We start from the raw sequence: 18,210 nt of genomic DNA on the forward strand, positions 1-18,210 counted from the left end.
AAAAGGGATTTCTCTAATTTAAATTTCAAAATTTTTGATGTCTTATTAGCCACTTTAAATTCTAAAGAAGTAATGAATTTGCCTGTTAGAGTTTATCATAAGCAACAAAATCATTGATTGGTCACGGTTGAGTAACTTTATATTGTATGTTTTCATGGAAATGAGAAATGTTTTTATAACAAAAATTGATAAATAATATAAATCTTGTAAAAACAATGAAAATGTTGGTTGTTATTTCAATTTCTCATTACAAATCTTCAAAGTGTGATTACAATAGTTGTTTGAAGCTTCATATAAGACAAAAGAGACGATAATGTACAAGAAGGTTCTATAAACATGAAGTGATATTTACAATCTTTTTTTAAGGTGAGGTTAGGTGAGGCGACATTTAGAGCATCTCCAACATACTCTTTAACGTTTGTTAGTTTTTTACTTTAAAGAGTGAAAGATGAAAAACTGTCTCCTAGAGACTCTTTAAAAGTAAGTGTTAAAATGAAGAAGGACCTTCCACTCTCTATATGTATATATATTGAGCTTGATCCAAGATATTGAAAATGGACAACTATCAAACTCCCAAAACTTAAAATTAAAATTTAATGATGAAAAATAATTTTTTATTTTCTACAAACTTGTAGCATCGGATTATGTTTTTGGATGTCAAAATGTGAGTTCAAAACCCTTAATAGAATTTAAGTAGGTTTTAGCAAATATTTGTTTGTGAAGTAAAATAATATTAGATGTTAAAAATAGAAAAAGAAGTATTGATTCAATTGGAGTTTGGATCAAATTTTATAATAGTTAAAATAATTTTTGTAATTTTTTTTTAAAACAAAAGATGCTCTTTATTTTAAAGAACTTTGTTGGAGATGCTCTTAGTTGAAAAAAGATTTACTAATTGGATTGTTAAGTTGCCACCTAGAAATTTGGAGCATGAATTTAGAAAGAAAATCCTATTTTAGGATCCATTAAACAGTTTTCCCAAAATTATTTGAAACAAACTTCATAGTTCATATACTTGTATTAATATTTCCATTGTAGGTATCAAGGTCTAACCATTCCTTCAATAACGATCAAAGATTACGATTTCTCACCCCTGGAGTTGACTTCAATTTCATGGGCAGCCGGGATAATTCTTGCCAGCCCCCTCCTCGCCCACATCAGTCCCCACCTAGACCATGGCCGCAACCAACACATCATATTTGGCTGCGCCACCGCCGTTGGCACTTTCTTTACCCTTCCCGTCGGATTTTTCAAAGTTTCATGGATACTCCCACCATATCTTGCAATCATTGTCATTGCAAGCATCATCGCCACTGCATCCCACACCCGTCACCTTGGCCTAATGGTCCGCGGCTTCACCAATTCCTCTCCCTTTGATAGCCAATTTCCCAAGCGTAGGTCGGTCTCGAGCTGGCTCACACTCTACGCCACTGCTGCAGGTTGTCTCGGTGCTGGCATCATGGCTGCCTTCACTTTCCGCATGCTCCACTTCTCCGAAAAGCTCTTAAGCTTATGGGTTGTCTCCATTTTTAGTGGCCTAAAATGGGCTGTCGGTACAACCCATGCTTTCTCCGTAAACCGACCCGGTTCGACCACATCTGTACCACCTTCAACATGGAGCCATACCTTTTCCATATTCAAGTACCCATATGCAATTGGAACCCTAATTGGCATATTCCTATCATCGTTTACATCAACGTGCATTTTTACGGGAGGCATGTTGCATGTTGCAGGACAATTATGTTTCAAACCAGTCTATTTTCTCTTTTTATGGCTAATATATTTCATCTTCCCCCTGTGTTCTCTCCCTTTATTGCACCCATTGCAAGTACTTCTGAAGACCGATGCCATGAGAATGAAACTACTCGGATTATTTATTTCAGCCATTGTTTCTGGATTTGGATTCTATTTTCAAGACAAGATTTGGCATCAACACCACATTTTGTTCATGGTGGCACTACAAGGCACGGCTTCGGGGATCTTGCATGCTTTTGGAAGAGTTCTATTGTTGGATTGCACTCCAGCAAGAAAAGAAGGCGTGTTTTCAGCATGGTTTGCATGGGTTAGAGCTATGGGTGCTTGTGGTGGATTTGCGATTGCATCAATGTTCCCGGGCGATGTTAGCTTGACATTTGGTATAACATTTTTTAGTGCCATTGCAGGAATGTTAATCATGATTTTTGGGAATATAAGTAGTTATGGTGGGGCTGTAGCTGCTGGTCATGTGAGGGAGGAAGCGAGTGAAAAAGGTTCACCTGTGCAAGGGTTGGATAGGAGTGGTGAAGGTAAGGGTAATGTGTATGTGGAGTCAAGGGAAGAGTAGAAAACTGATTTAGCTACTCTTTTTTTTTAAAAATCAAAATAAGTTTTAATTAATATCTATTTGTTTCCTATTATTTGTTTAAGGGAGATTAATTCCAATTTGCTTAATTAGCTTTATTATTTATTTCCCCTATAATCAAAGGGTTTGTGTCCAATTGAAGGTTTTTACTCTTTAGACTTACTCATTGGATGTAGTATTATTGATTTTTACCCAAAAAGGTAGAATAGAATTGTGAAAGTCCCATTTTAATCCACTATTCATTTTAAAATAGTTGTTTTACCCCGTTTGAAGTGAAATATTTTAATTCGAAAATGGTGATTTACCATTTTTGAAAGTAAAACGAACAGTGCGCTAAAGTGGTAATTTTGCAAATTTTTCAGACATCTTTTGGAAGATCGGCCTAGATTATAAATACCTCCATTTTTTGTTGGAAAAATTACATATATTAAAGAGTGTGTGATTGTAGAGAAAATATTTTCTTGAAAAATGTTCTTACGAGAAAAAATTTACTCATAAAAAATCGGTCCATGTTTGATTGCACCAAGGAAAATGTCAAAAAAGGGAGTTGGTTTTTTAATATTTAGGGGTTACTCAAGTGACTTGTAGGACCAGTGGGAGATTCTTAATAATGATACCATTGAAGAGTTATTATGTGTATGTATGACCTAGATCTCAAAGATTTATAATAAGAGCAAAATTATTTATTGCAGATATTTGGGTGCATGACATAGTTTTATTTGTTTTGAGATGATCAATGAGGTACGAGTATTGCGAAGTCCTCATTTTGTGGTGTATATTGGCGATTTTTTTATTTTGCCTTTTGCTTAGTGTAATCAAAATCCGGGATCTACCAATAACATGAGCCTGCATGTATTGAATGCCTCCCAAATTTACAAATTACTCTTATTAGGCTTGATGTGTAGGGCTTAAACTTCAAGTGTTCCGAATCCGAATTTAGCAAGTTTGGTTTCTTCAAGTATATCCAAATTAAAAAATGAGTCGAATATGGGATGATGTCCCTTAACCCAAGTTGGATACAGATCCATCCTTATATCTACATAGATCCAAATAATATATTACTTTGTGAGTTATATTTTGTAGGGTATTTTTTTTTTTCAACTACTGATGAGACTATCGTTGTTCTTCTCACCGGAGTTAATAATAATCTTAGTTTTACCTTACTTGTGGGGCAAGTAGGGGATCGAACCCAAGAGAAAGGAGGAATAGAGCTAAGCTAAGAAGATAAAATCCAAATTAACTAAAAGGAATTAAAATTGTTTTTCTTTTTATTTTTGAACTTATAAGAAGATGTAAAATTGCTAGAAAATAAACTAAAGTAAATGAAATTAAAAGCAAGTAAACTTATGAATTAAAACACCATTGGAGGTGGATCTACCTAGAACATGTTGATGAGCAATTCCTAATCTCTAGCCTTTTTATAACTCAATCGTAAGGGCTTGGTGTTAACTCCTTAAATCGGAAGGTTTTGCAAATTAAATGAAATAAGATAACAAAAACAAAGTATAATTCTTTGAAAACTTCCTACTACCAATTATCTAATTTAAGCATACTTTATCTTGATCTAATCTAAGCATAAAGTATCTATATTAAGAATAAAATGTGCAAGAAACTTAAAGAGAACTCATAAGCATTTTCAATAAAAGAAAGGCATAAAATTAGAAATAACACAAGAACTTGTTCTAGGCTTTTTCCACTCTCCAATGGAGGGGAACTTAGCCTAATGTCATTGCAAGAGAGGGAAGATAAGAGATGAAAGAACTTTTCTTCATTTCATGGAGACAATTACAACTTCTTCTTCTTTTACTTCTTACAAGACTATTTAACCAAAAGAAAATAACTAGAAAATGAAAATACAAAAAATAAGAGAATAGGCTAAGAGCCTTAGATTAAAGGAGTCTTGGATAAGAGAACCAAGATGAGACTCTTTCTCTAGAAATGATAGCTCTATTTATAGAGAAAATGTGTGTAGAAGAGTCTAAAAGTAGCCTCCACTTTTCTTTGCACAAAAAGACAAAAGAGGAGAATATGAGTTAAGGATTAGGGCATTCCAAAGTGGGCCCAAATGCTTTTATCTTGAGAATTTGATTCCAATTTATTGATTTTCTACACAAGAAACACACGTAATTAGATTTATCTAGTAAATGAATTTATTTATATATAATTAAGCCTAATTAACATTCAACGTGGTGATTTGGGGCTTATCATGATTATTATCTTAATATGGATAAATAGGTACAAAAATCAAGATAAATATCCGAAAAATGTGTGTATAATTGAGTGTTTGGAAACACTCATCACACCCCCAAACTTACCTTTTTCTAGTCCTTAGAAAATAAAACTGCCACTTTCGCAGGCACCTCGACTGCATTTAGCGAATGCATCAAGCCCTTGAACCTCTAGGTTACCCCTAATGGACGAGTTTGACTCGTGAGGGTTTGCAGAAAATATACCCACAAAATTTGAAAACAACTTTGAAGTAAAAATAGTCAAAATCAAAACTTATATTGAAAAGCACAAGTCTTTTTTTTTTTTCAATCAATTGGAAGTATTGCTTGGTATAGAGTCCCAACCCTTATTTCTCTATGACAAAACTTAGACTTAAATTGACCTTTGAGCGATAGTGATTCTAACTCAAAAATTTAAGAGATTCGATTTCCTCAAATGAGTTTCAACCTTCTAACTACTCAAGAATAACTGGAGTAACTTAGGGTTTAATTCTAAACTTAGCATCCTGTCTGGGGTAGTGAGAAGTGTGGATATTCACTTTAATACCTCTAAGGGGCTTTATCTGTGATATTCCAGTATACTCACATTTTTACACTTGATGGCTTCACCCTACTAAAACTTTACATAAACTTTTAGATCTTTGATTTTTTTTTTTTGAAAGGTCTCTTTTTTTTCTATTACTTCTTCATTATTTTTCTAAGAAAAGTAGGCAGCCCTTTTCAAGGTACACAGTCTAATTCAATGGTTGCTGTACAAGGTGTATACAACCCAGTTCTGTTTTTCTTCTAATCAGCCAACCAATTGAACAAGGAAGTCAAAGTTCATCAAACCTAGTTTTTCCTTAAACTCTGGTAGAAAGAAGGTAATAAGCTCTTTTAATACAATCTAACTCTTGGTAACCTTATTAGAAGTGACTATAAACCAAAAGATAACTTTGCTCTAATTTTTGCCTAAGAGAAATACAAATGGGGACTCCAGATCATAGCTTCCAATGAAAGATGATTAAATATTTTTAACTAAGTGCTTAAAGATACAAGTTAAGATTTTGAGTAAAATACAACAAAGTCGCCAAAAAAAAAATTTTTTTTTTTTTTTTTTGAAAGAAGAAAATAATAAATGGAAATCCGACCCATACACCCCCAAACTTAAACATTATATTGTCCTCAATATTTCAACATATACATGCAAAAGTAAAATTGAAATTGACAAAATGAAATGAAGTGGGTTAGATAGCACCTGAGACAGACCCTATAGTCCTGTTGATATTTAACACAATGTCCCTTGAAGTGTATGGATTGTCTCCCAAAAGTGCTAAGTTTAACGTCTTTAGCTAGACGAAAACATAGTTAATTTTGATAGACGGGATCATCGAGAAAAAGAACTTCCTCATGCGGAACATACTCGAGAAACGGTTTGAGACGTTGGCCATTCACTTTGAAAGTGGATCCGTCCTTAGGATTAAGGACTTCAACAGCACCATGGGGGTAAACTGTTTGGATAATATAAGGGCCAGTCCATCGAGACTTAAGTTTTCCAAGAAAAAGGTGGAGTCTATTATCATACAACAAAACTTTTTGATTAGGAATGAAATTCCTCCTAAGAATGTGCCTATCGTGAAAGAATTTGGTACGCTCTTTGTACCTTTTGGCACAATCATACGAGTCATTTCTAATCTCTTCTAACTCGTCTAGTTGTAACTTTTGCTTCTCACCGGCTTTATCAAAATCAAAGTTGAGGCGTTTGATCGCCCAATATGCACGATGTTCTAATTCTACAAGGAGATGGCAGGCCTTGCCAAAAACTAACCGGTAGGGAGACATCCCTATGGGTGTCTTGAATGCAGTCTTATAGGCCTAGAGTGAATCACTCAATCTCAAAGACCAATCTTTCCTTGAAGGATTGACTGTTTTTTCTAAGATAATCTTTATTTTCCTGTTAGAAATCTTCACTTGTCCACTTGTTTGTGTGTGGTAAGGTGTTGCAACCTTATGCGTTATGAGGTATTTCTTCATCAACGCAGTAAAGATCTTGTTGCAAAAATGCGAGCCATCATCACTTATGATAGCTCGCGGAGTACCAAATCTTGAAAAAATCGTCTCCTTGATGAATTTTATCACAACCTTGTGATCGTTAGTTCTAAATGCCACAGCTTTGACCCATTTTGACACATAGTCAACAGCAACTAGGATGTATTGGTAACCCTGGGAGATAGGAAAAGGTCCCATGAAGTCTATACCCCACACGTCAAAAATTTCGATGATCAGTATAGGATTTTGAGGCATTTCATTTCTCTTAGAGATTTTTCCTAATCTTTGACATCTATCACAAGATTTGCTAAACTCGTGGGCATCACGAAAAATACTAGGCCAGAAAAAATCGCATTGTAGGATTTTCATGGCGGTCTTCTTACCACTGAAGTGCCCTCCGCAGACATGATTATGGCAAAACTCTAGGATACTGACTTGCTCACAGGTTGGAATACAACGTCTAATGATTTGATCATGACAATACTTAAATAAGTATGGCTCATCCTAGAAATACCATTTTGTTTTTGACAGAAAACGGAGTTTCTCTTGACTAGTCATTTCGACTGGGAATTGACCTGTAACTAGGTAGTTGACAATGTCCGCATACCATGGAGCATTGGCTTGAGAGATTTGCATAAGTTGCTCATCGGGAAAGGATTCAGAGATGGGTAAGGATTCTTCGGATGGCTTGTTAACTATCCTAGACAAGTGATCAGCTACGACATTTTCTGCCCATTTTTTGTCTCGGATCTCGAGATCAAACTCTTGTAGAAGTAGAATCCAACGGATTAACCTTGCTTTAGCATCTTTCTTTGATAGAAGGTACTTCAATGCTGCGTGGTCTGTGTAGATTACGACTTTAGATCCTATGAAGTAGGGGCGGAATTTTTCAATGGCATAGACCACTGCTAGCATTTCCTTCTCTGTTGTAGAGTAATTAAGCTGAGCATCGTTTAGGGTTTTACTAGCATATTGGATAACATGAGGTTGTTTTTCAATTCGCTGACCCAAAACAGCGCCTATGCATAATCTGAAGCGTCGCACATAACTTCGAATGGAATGCTCCAGTTTGGAGGTTGAATAATGGGTGCCGAGGTTAACTCGGACTTGAGCTTGTTAAACGCAGAGAGACATGACTCTGAAAAGTTGAAAGGAACATCCTTTCCCAATAGCTCACATAAAGGCTTCGAGATTTTCCCGAAATCTTTAATAAATCTACAATAAAAACCCGCATGGCCTAGGAATGATCTAATTTCTTTGACCGTTCTAGGAGGTGGTAATTTTTCAATTAGACCTACCTTTGCCTTATCTACCTCAATCCCCTTAGCAGAAACAATGTGTCCTAGCACAATCCCTGATGTTACCATGAAATGACATTTTTCCCAATTGAGGACTAGATTGACCTCTTTACAACGTACAAGGACCAAAGTCAAGTGATGGAGACATTCCTCAAAACTTGGTCCGAAAATTGAAAAATCGTCCATAAACACTTCGAAATATCTTTCTAACATGTAGGAAAATATACTCATCATGCACCGTTGAAAAGTAGCGGGTGCATTACACAATCCAAAAGGCATGCGACGATACGCGAAAGTTCCAAAGGGACAGGTGAACGTTGTTTTCTCTTGATCGATTGGAGCAACAGGTATCTGGTTGTACCCGGAATAACCATCTAAGAAGTAATAATAAGAATGTCCTGCTAGACGCTCTAACATTTGATCAATGAAAGGTAAGGGGAAATGATCCTTAGGAGTCATCGAGTTGAGTTTCCTATAATCGATACACACTCTCCATCCATTTTGGACTCGAGTGGGGATTAATTCGTTGTCTTGGTTCACTACCACAGTGATACCAGATTTCTTAGGAACTACTTGTATAGGACTCACCCAACGACTGTCAGAGATAGGATAGATAATACCCGCATCTAGCAATTTCATCACTTCCATCCGAACCACGTCTTTCATGATAGGATTTAGTCGTCTCTGAGGTTCTAAGGAAGGTTTAGCAAAATCCTCTAAACGAATGTGGTGCATCACCACAGATGGACTAATTCCCTTGATGTCAGCTATGCTCCAACCAATAGCTTCTTGATGTTCCCTTAATACTCCTAACAACTTTCCCTCTTGCACTTCATTGAGGTGAGAGGAAATGATCACAGGCAAGGTTTGATTCTTGCCAAGAAATGCATATCTCAAGGTCTCTGGAAGAGACTTGAGTTCCAATTTTGGAGGCTCGACATGAGAAGGAACAAGATTGGATGTGCGCACAGGAAGACTTTCAGCTTTTGCGTGCCACCGCACAGAATCTAAGAGTGGAACGAATTCAAGCAAAGCATTGACTTCGCTTATAGACTCTTCTACGTCCAAGTCAAGGCCAAAGTGAGCCAAACATTTTGTTAGGGGATTAGAGTACCCTAACTCTTGATACGTCTGATTGACTAGCATATCTATCATGTTCACTTCCTCCATACCATCATCTACATCAATTCCTTGGAAATTGTGGAAGACGTTCAGTTTCACTTTCATATCCCCAAATGCTAAAGTCATAATTCCGTTTCTACAACGAATGACTGCGTCAGACGTGACTAAGAATGGACGTCCTAAGATGATAGGAATATGACTGTTCAAATTGATGACTGGCTCTGTGTCTAAGACAACAAAGTCAACAGGGAAATAAAAATCTTTGACTTTAACTATCACGTCCTCAACTATACCCTTTGGAATTTTTATGGACCTATCGGCTAGACTCAACGTGATATCTGTGGGTTTCAAAACCCCCAAACCTAATTGTTTATAAACCGAATATGGTAAAAGTTCACACTGGCCCCTAAGTCTAAGAGACATTTTTCGACCACTTGATTTCCAATATGAATAGAAATTGTCGGACATCCAGGATCCTTAAATTTTGGTGCAATCGTTTGTTGGATGAGTGACGAAGCTTGGGCTGCCATAATAGCTTCCCGAGGAAATGGTGTTTTCCTTTTAGCTGTGGTCAAATCCTTTAAGAATTTCGCATAAGAAGGTATCTGTTTAATGGCAACTAGGAATGGGATATTGATATGCACATTTTGGAAGACTTCTAAGACACCCTCAAACTGCTTATCTTTTTTAGAATCTCTAAGACGATGGAGAAATGGAGCTTTTGGAATTGGCAAAATGATAGGAGGATTTTCCAAATCTTTCTACTTCTCTGTTGGAGACTCTATGGCTTCTTTTTGAACTTTATCTTTTTCTAAGACTTTTTTTCCCGTGTCAAAAGGTTGGACCTTGTTGTCCACCTTCTTTCCCGAACGCAAGGTGTGGATAGCCTGGACTGAGTCTTGTGGAGCTCCAGAATGGCTTCCTACTTCGTATTGACTTTTTGATCCGTTTGGAATCAATGGTTGACCTCTAGGGTTAGGGATAGTCTGACTAGGAAATTGACCTTTCTCTCTCCCACTCAAGAAGAGAGCTAACTGCCCCAACTGAACTTCCATTTTAGCTATGGATTGCGCAGTGACCTGGTTAATCTGAGTTTGATTTTGATGGGTTTGCTGTTGAGTTTGGATGAACTGCTGTTGCTGTCTCATCAACTTGGCAATCATAGATTCTAAGGACGACTGTTGTTGGGCAGGCTGCTGGTAATTGGTCATGGGATCTGGTATGATGGCTCTACAATTTGTAGATTATTGGGGTTGATAAGGGACTTGAGGAACAATAACTTGGTTTGTAGAAGAACTAGATTGCCTAGGAAAACTCCTATTGTAACCTGACGGACCACTAGATTGAATAGGTTCATTCTGTCTGTATGAGAAATTAAGATGGAACCTATTATCTGGGTGATACGTTTGGTTAAAAGAGTTTGAAGTTGACTTCCTAAAAGCACTATAGCCATTAATCGCATTTGCTTGTTCAGCTTTGATTTGAGGCAAGGTGGGACAACACTCGACCAAATGGTCGTTGCCGTCGCATATGACGCACAAAGAACTCGGTTCGACAGTCACTTGCGAAATTGCACGAGGGTCTAGGTGAGGTTTGGATGCTGAGATGGTAAAGGCATCTAACTTCTTCGTGAGATTGTTCATCCCACTCACTAGATTAGACATAACATTTTTGAGATCAGGGTCTGCCTTCATCTCATACATGCATGTTTTTCTAACCGGATCATTTCTATCAAATTCTTCTTGGTTAGTACTCCAATTTTGAGCACTCTCGACTAACTCTACGAGGAAATCGTACGCTTGCTTGGGAGTCTGGTTCATGAACTGACCCTTATGCATTGACTCGACTAAGGTACGTTGATTCATTGTTAATCCTCTATAAAAACTTTGCACCAATTGTGCTTTGTCAATGCCATGGTGTGGGCACTTGACCAATAAATCATTGAATCTTTTCCAAGTTTGGGAAAATTAATCATCAGGACGGGCTCTAAAATTTCTAATAGAGTCCTTCATTTTCTCAGTTTTGACCATGGGGTAGAATTTGGCCATAAATTTTTTTGATAGAACATCCCAGGTAGATATGGAATTGGGTGTTAGGGAGTTCAACCACGCAGCTACATGGTCTTCCAAGGATAACGGGAACAGAATAAGCTTGATACTCTCCTCATCTAGATTCTGATTTCTAAAAGTTTGACATATAGTCAAGAATCGATTAAGATGGGTGTAAGGTTGTTCACGCTCTAAACCGTGGAACTTAGGGAGCATATTGATGGTGGCAGCCCTAATTTCAAACTGAGGTGCATTGTTCAACGGTAAAACAATGCATGTGGGAGAAGATGCGGAAGCTGGAGCGAAGAGCTCATTGAGAGTTCACTCTCGATCACCCATCATAACTACTGATGGTGTCTTGCGTATCCTACTGATGGTACGTTCGATCTCAGGATCAAATGGTTCTAACACGTTATTTTGTGAACGTCTACCAAGCATACAAATCACACAGTCGATCAAACAATCACGAAAAAAAAAGACTGGACCTAGATAGGTTGCCTAAAGCTAGACAGCTCCTAACTGGGTAGAAATAGCGCAACTAGCCTTCCAACTCGGTTCTATGAAGTCAAGTTTGAATCATTCGGATCTCTAGATCGGAGGAGGCGCATAATGCATAAGCAAGAGCACGCTTAAATACCTTCTTTTCTTGAATAGACTGAGTCTATCCCCTCAAAGGGCAAGATCTTACTAGATACAAAAATGACCAAGAAGCGCAATTGGCACAACTTGAAGTGGAATTTCTCCTATTGAGCTCGTGGGCCCTATAGTCAAGTCTAATTGATTTTAATTAATTTGATTGGATGACTAGTGCATTGATTATCCTAATTAGAGCAAGGAATTGGTAATGACTTCCAATCCTTATCTTATCATGCCATCCCTAGGAGAGGGGTGCTCTTTACTACTTAATTAACTATTCCAAGTGTGTGCAAATTGGAAAAATAACATACAAAGGCAAGGAGTAACCCACTAGCAAAGAGAGGCGTGGGTGTTTCGGGATTACCTCCCGTGCTAGACAAGGTGAAGACGGTTTGAGTCGACTTAGGCCACCAACTCCAATTTTGGTGTGCGAACCTAAGGAGCCGTGACGGTATTGTCCACCCGTCGTCCTTCTTTAGTCTATTACAATCCAAGCCTTCTTGGATAATTAATAAAAATTACAAGAAATCATATACAAGAGTTTCTAAAACAGAAAAATAAACCTAACTAAAGATTAAAGAAAATTGAAAGAAAAGAAGAAAAAAAAATGTTCACTTACAAGAAGCAAAATAGAAATGTTAGCAGAAATGATAGTAAATAGACTTAAAAATAGAATCTGACTTACCGCAAACTTACTGACTTTATCACATTTTATAGAAAATTTCGTTCTACCCCAAATCGATATACACTAATAGATAATCGGAGATCGGAGTAGAAAGTTACAGTCAGTTTAAGTTCTGATGTTAAGGGTGAAAAAGAAAACGAGAATGACTTTTTTTTTTTTTCAATGTTTTTTTCTTCTTTCTTCTCTCTTAAAATCTCAAGAACACTTGAACTTATAGAAAGAAACTAAAACAAAAAAAGAAAATAAAATAAAAATGAAAAAAATAAATTTTAAATCAAAACTTACCACTACTACCTTTATCTTTCCCCGGCAGCGGCGCCAAAATTCTGATGAGACTATCGTTGTTCTTCTCACCGGAGTTAATAATAATCTTAGTTTTACCTTACTTGTGGGGCAAGTAGGGGATCGAACCCAAGAGAAAGGAGGAATAGAGCTAAGCTAAGAAGATAAAATCCAAATTAACTAAAAGGAATTAAAACTGTTTTTCTTTTTATTTTTGAACTTATAAGAAGATGTAAAATTGCTAGAAAATAAACTAAAGTAAATGAAATTAAAAGCAAGTAAACTTATGAATTAAAACACCATTGGAGGTGGATCTACCTAGAACATGTTGATGAGCAATTCCTAATCTCTAGCCTTTTTATAACTCAATCGTAAGGGCTTGGTGTTAACTCCTTAGATCGGAAGGTTTTGCAAATTAAATGAAATAAGAGAACAAAAACAAAGTATAATTCTTTGAAAACTTCCTACTACAAATTATCTAATTTAAGCATACTTTATCTTGATCTAATCTAAGCATAAAGTATCTATATTAAGAATAAAATGTGCAAGAAACTTAAAGAGAACTCATAAGCATTTTCAATAAAAGAAAGGTATAAAATTAGAAATAACACAAGAACTTGCTCTAAACTTTTCCACTCTCCAATGGAGGGGAACTTAGCCTAATGTCATTGCAAGAGAGGGAAGATAAGAGATGAAAGAACTTTTCTTCATTTCATGGAGACAATTACAACTTCTTCTTCTTCTATTTCTTACAAGACTATTTAACCAAAAGAAAATAACTAGAAAATGAAAATATAAAAAATAAGAGAATATGCTAAGAGCCTTAGATTAAAGGAGTCTTAGATAAGAGAACCAAGATGAGACCCTTTCTCTAGAAATGATGGCTCTATTTATAGAGAAAATGTGTGTAGAAGAGTCTAAAAGTAGTCTCCACTTTTCTTTGCACAAAAAGACAAAAGAGGAGAATATGAGTTAAGGATTAGGGCATTCCAAAGTGGGCCCAAATGCTTTTATCTTGAGAATTTGATTCCAATTTGTTGATTTTCTGCACAAGAAACACATGTAATTAGATTTATCTAGTAAATGAATTTATTTATATATAATTAAGCCTAATTAACATGCAACGTGGTGATTTGGGGCTTATCATGATTATTATCTTAATATGGATAAATAGGTACAAAAATCAAGATAAATATTCGAAAAATGTGTGTATAATTGAGTGTTTGGAAACACTCATCAACTACCAAACGTTGGGCATAATGGACAAGACCTCCTTCCAAAAAGGAAGAGGTCTTGAGTTAAAGACACACCTTTAGTGATTTTTCTTGAAATAAACTTAGATGGTTCAAAATTATCCGACCCGACTATCCCAAATCAATTTGTTCGCTTGGGTTGGATCCAAATATGGGTTTGATAAAAACAAAATGGTTCGAATATAATTTTAACTAATAAGATTCAAGTTGGATTTGGATCCAAATAAAAGTCATATATGGATATACTCATATTCGACCTAGGTTGCAATCATAAAGATTTATATAACTACTCCTAAGTAGTGATCCACTTGTTTCTCGTGTAGCCTAACTAGTTTCCTTCTCTTGTACATTATGAAAATATCAGTTGTTAATGAATAAAAATGGGTGGCATCAACATAATTTTTAATTTAAAATATTAATTAAAGGGATTTTAAAGATAACATAATACAAAATATTTTTATAAGTTTAGAAAACTAACCAACCATGGAATGTACGTAGCTTTGTAATTTTATTAAATTTTGACAAAATGACCCCGAAAATAGAGTTGCAACTTGAGCAAGCAAAATTTGTTTGAACTCAACTTAGACTAAGTCTTAGTGCAGTTGACTTTGATTTAGACAAAGAAATTGACCGAATCTAATTGAACTAGGTTTGGGCATAGGTATCGGGTTGCCTAGTTTATCCGAACACAAACTTAATATGATAATAATTTAAAAATATTTTTAAATGTCTTTGTTTCTTTCTCATTCTCAATTTAAGCTTTAGTTAATAATTAATTATTATCATCTTCTTTTTCTTTACATTTGCTTATAGTTTCAGGTATAAACTTTAAAATAATTAATTGCAAATTTTATATTTTTTACATACCACTTATATGTATATAAGTTTATATCATTACTAAATTATCTGTTATTAATGAGAAATGAACAAATCCCAGCAATCCAACTTAGGTAAGGTTCAGACTTAGCATTTCATGCTCGAGGTCGGATTGGGCACCAGACTTGAGAACTTTGATCCCCAATCTGCCCTACTTGCAACCTTACATGATAAGAGTTGTGATTTTTTGATTCTCACTCTACTCTTTTGACATGGCATGTGAACGAATCATAGATTTTTTCTTGGGATGTACAATTGTTCATCTCACAAATGTGCAATCTCGAGGAAATCTACGATTGTATGCACATGCCAAGTCAGGAGAGTAGATGAGAGTCAAGTAATCATTATTCACCTGATAATAATGTTATCTTCCATATTTTGGTGTCACCAAACACCAAATGACTGATGAAGTGTTCATGTGTTGGCAGTTGGCACTTCGCAATGTCATATTTCAGTTAAAATGGCTGATGAAACTTTCGAGCGGGACCCATCGAGTAGTGAAGTGTACGGTCGTACTCTACTCGAGAGCAGGCAACCAAGAGATGCGTGGCGCCTCTTCCTTCTCATGTCATAACCACCACACATTTCTTGCCGTTACACATGGAAGAGTAGAGAGAGTGAGTCGACGAGACTGGAATCTCCAACGAAAGAAAGATTGAAACTCTTCATCTCTCTCTCTCACTCACTTCCAACTAAAATATTCTCTAACGAGCTGTAAATGATGATGTCATCTTAACAACCACCACTCTCACACTAAGAACACCAACCAACTAACATGTCTTCTTGCACCGAATTAGGGCATCAAAGTTCGAGAATGTTTTTAGGGCAAAAAATCTCCAAAATCAAATCACTCTGTAGAATTCCATTAGATTACAATCATCATCTTCATCACCATCATCGTCTTCGAAGAAATTCCTCTATTAGATTCCGTATTAATCGAATTTCTCCGAAATTCACCATATCTTCGTCCCTCAATTCGGTGATCAGCTCTGGAAATGTGATCGCAGCTGCTGCTGCTGCTGGTACTAGTTCGGCTCATGCGGCGGTTACATCTGCGCTGGCTCATGTTGCCGTTACTGCCGTGGCGATTGCCTCGGGAGCTTGTCTTTCGACCAAAGTTGATTTTTTGTGGCCGAGAGTGGAGGAGCAACCAGGTATTTATTGCACCAATTGATCTTTGTTTTTTCTTAATCGGGAAGCTTCGATTGATGTTTGAATTATTAAATTGAAAGCTTGTTTGATTCTTTTTGGGCATTTTTTTTAATTATTACGAATTTATCAAAAGATTCTAAATATTAGACGTAAATGTTGTGAACAATCAGAAAAAGAAAAAAAAATTCAAAATTTTTTTTTTTCTCTCCATTTGTTAAATCAATCGTTTCACGTTGTGCAGATTCTCTAACAATTGATGGAGTAGATGTAACCGGGTATCCGATCTTTAATGATGCCAAGGTTTACAATTTCCCCTCACATCATGACTTGAATTTTTACATGCCTTGTTGGCAGCCACTAAGACATCAAACTCTTTGTGCGGCAGGTGCAAAAGGCTATCACATTTGCAAGGAAAGCTCATGACGGCCAAATAAGGAAAACAGGAGACCCTTATCTAACCCATTGTATCCATACTGGAAGAATCTTGGCAGCATTGGTTCCGTCGAGTGGAAAACGAGTAAATGTTCCATTTTTGAGTTTCCAGGATTCATGTTTGTGTCTGATCATTTCGAGCATGCTCATTGTTGCATGACCAATGATTTTCTGACTCGAAAATTTTCACTCGGTCTTCACTCGATTGACGTGGCAAGTGCACATAACTGTAGATCTTATTACTTGTGTATCCTGAAGAAAAAGATCTATGGTTCTGTGCCCTTGCCACGTCGACTGAGTGAAAATTTTCGAGTCAGAAAATCACGGCTCTTCTTGCATTCTTATTGCCAAAGTGTGTTATTCTGTATAGCATGGAGGATAAAAAAATTGAAGTCTGACTCCTATGCTCTTCTTCCTTGATATCACTGATTCTTCTGTAGGCCATAGATACAGTTGTCGCTGGAATTCTCCATGATGTGATTGATGACACACATGAAAGTCTGCATAGTATATACGAGGAGTTTGGTGATGACGTAGCAAAATTGGTTGCTGGTGTTTCAAGGCTAAGCTGTATAAATCAGGTATGAACTTGAATGTGATAATAGCAATAATAATAATTATTATTATTATTTTTTTTAATCTGAAATTGAAAAATGAAATATCTACCTATTTTTGTGAAGATTCATTAGCCCAAAAGGATTCTAACATACAATCAAGATGTGAAGGATACCTAATTGGCAAGAGACAGATGCATGGAAAAGAAATGAAGTTAAAATGTGATAGAAAGATAATAAGCTAAGACTCCTCTCCTAACGCAAGCTTCCATCTGCAACCAAAACAAAAAAACAAAAAAATAAAAAATTGTCAAAGAAGCGACAGTGGAATTCTCTGAATATTTTACACCAGAAGAAAATAATGACTAAGATGCTGATAATCTTGTTATGAATTGGCTGCTCCTTTCCATAAAAGAAAGCTTCTGTTTCTTTCGTTCCAAAGCCCCAACAAACCGTGAAGGGGATCAACCCTGCAATTTAAAATTATTTTATTTTATTTTTATATATCTGAAAGCCATGGAATGCGAACTAAGGTATAGAGCATAAACAGCTTTGTGAAGCAGCCAAAAACATAGAGACGGAAAAAGTGGCAGCAGATTTTCTGAGCGAAGTTAAAATGAATTGATGCTCCCTACATGCTTCTATTGTTTGAGATAGCTGCTCCTGTTCTCCGAATCCTACTCCCTTACCAATCTTGGCTTCTAAAGCAACAGGTGTTCAATTTGGTTCTAGTTTTGCACCATCCACGTGCTTGCCAATTACTTCAATAAAGTTGAACCTTACATGCCATAAAAAAAAAAAAGTAAAACCTAAGTCTTCTCAGCTAGTCATTAAATGCTAGGACATCATACTAACTTCTAAGTCCGTTAAACAAGAATAGACATTGGGTTGAGAACTAAAAATTTTCCATCCTTATTTATTATTTGGTATCTGGTATGCTGTTTAGGCCATTTCCTACTCTTGGTACACGATCTCTTTGTCCATTTCTTAGACAAGCTTATTGTTAATCACCCATATGGGATCCGTGTAGTATAGAAAGTTTAAAAAATAGAAGATATTTGAGCCCATAAGCTTCACATTTGTTTATTAATTTGGTGAGCAAAATGAAGTTTTTCTTTTAGTTGTTTTGTAATTATTTTCGTATTATGCAGCTGTTGCGGAGACGTCGACGGACGAATGTAAATCAAGGTGCTCTTGGTCTCGAGGAGGTATATTAGTTGGTAGAGCATTTCATCGTCATCATCATCAAAGTCTTACCCAAAAATTTGGCAAAAC

At 36.2% G+C, this 18,210-nt stretch overlaps 1 protein-coding gene across 2 annotated transcripts in view; it reads left to right on the top strand.

The window, feature by feature from the left end:
- Positions 1 to 15,270: 15,270 nt before the first annotated feature.
- LOC147389274 (uncharacterized) overlaps positions 15,271 to 18,210 on the top strand; it is a 28,635-nt gene continuing 25,695 nt past the window's right edge. The window contains exons 1-5 of one of the 2 annotated variants that reach the window (XM_086419137.1): positions 15,271 to 15,951; positions 16,191 to 16,249; positions 16,335 to 16,466; positions 16,822 to 16,962; positions 18,087 to 18,143. In XM_086419137.1, coding sequence (XP_086275263.1) covers positions 15,573 to 15,951; positions 16,191 to 16,249; positions 16,335 to 16,466; positions 16,822 to 16,962; positions 18,087 to 18,143 — 768 coding nt within the window. In that variant the 5' untranslated portion in view covers positions 15,271 to 15,572. The remainder of the gene's footprint in view (positions 15,952 to 16,190; positions 16,250 to 16,334; positions 16,467 to 16,821; positions 16,963 to 18,086; positions 18,144 to 18,210) is intronic. The other variant, XM_086419136.1, reaches the window with a different exon arrangement.

Source organism: Akebia trifoliata, chromosome 12 (genome assembly GCF_017979445.1).
Source record: "Akebia trifoliata isolate Shusen 1 chromosome 12, ASM1797944v1, whole genome shotgun sequence".
In the NCBI taxonomy this organism is placed as follows: domain Eukaryota; kingdom Viridiplantae; phylum Streptophyta; class Magnoliopsida; order Ranunculales; family Lardizabalaceae; genus Akebia; species Akebia trifoliata.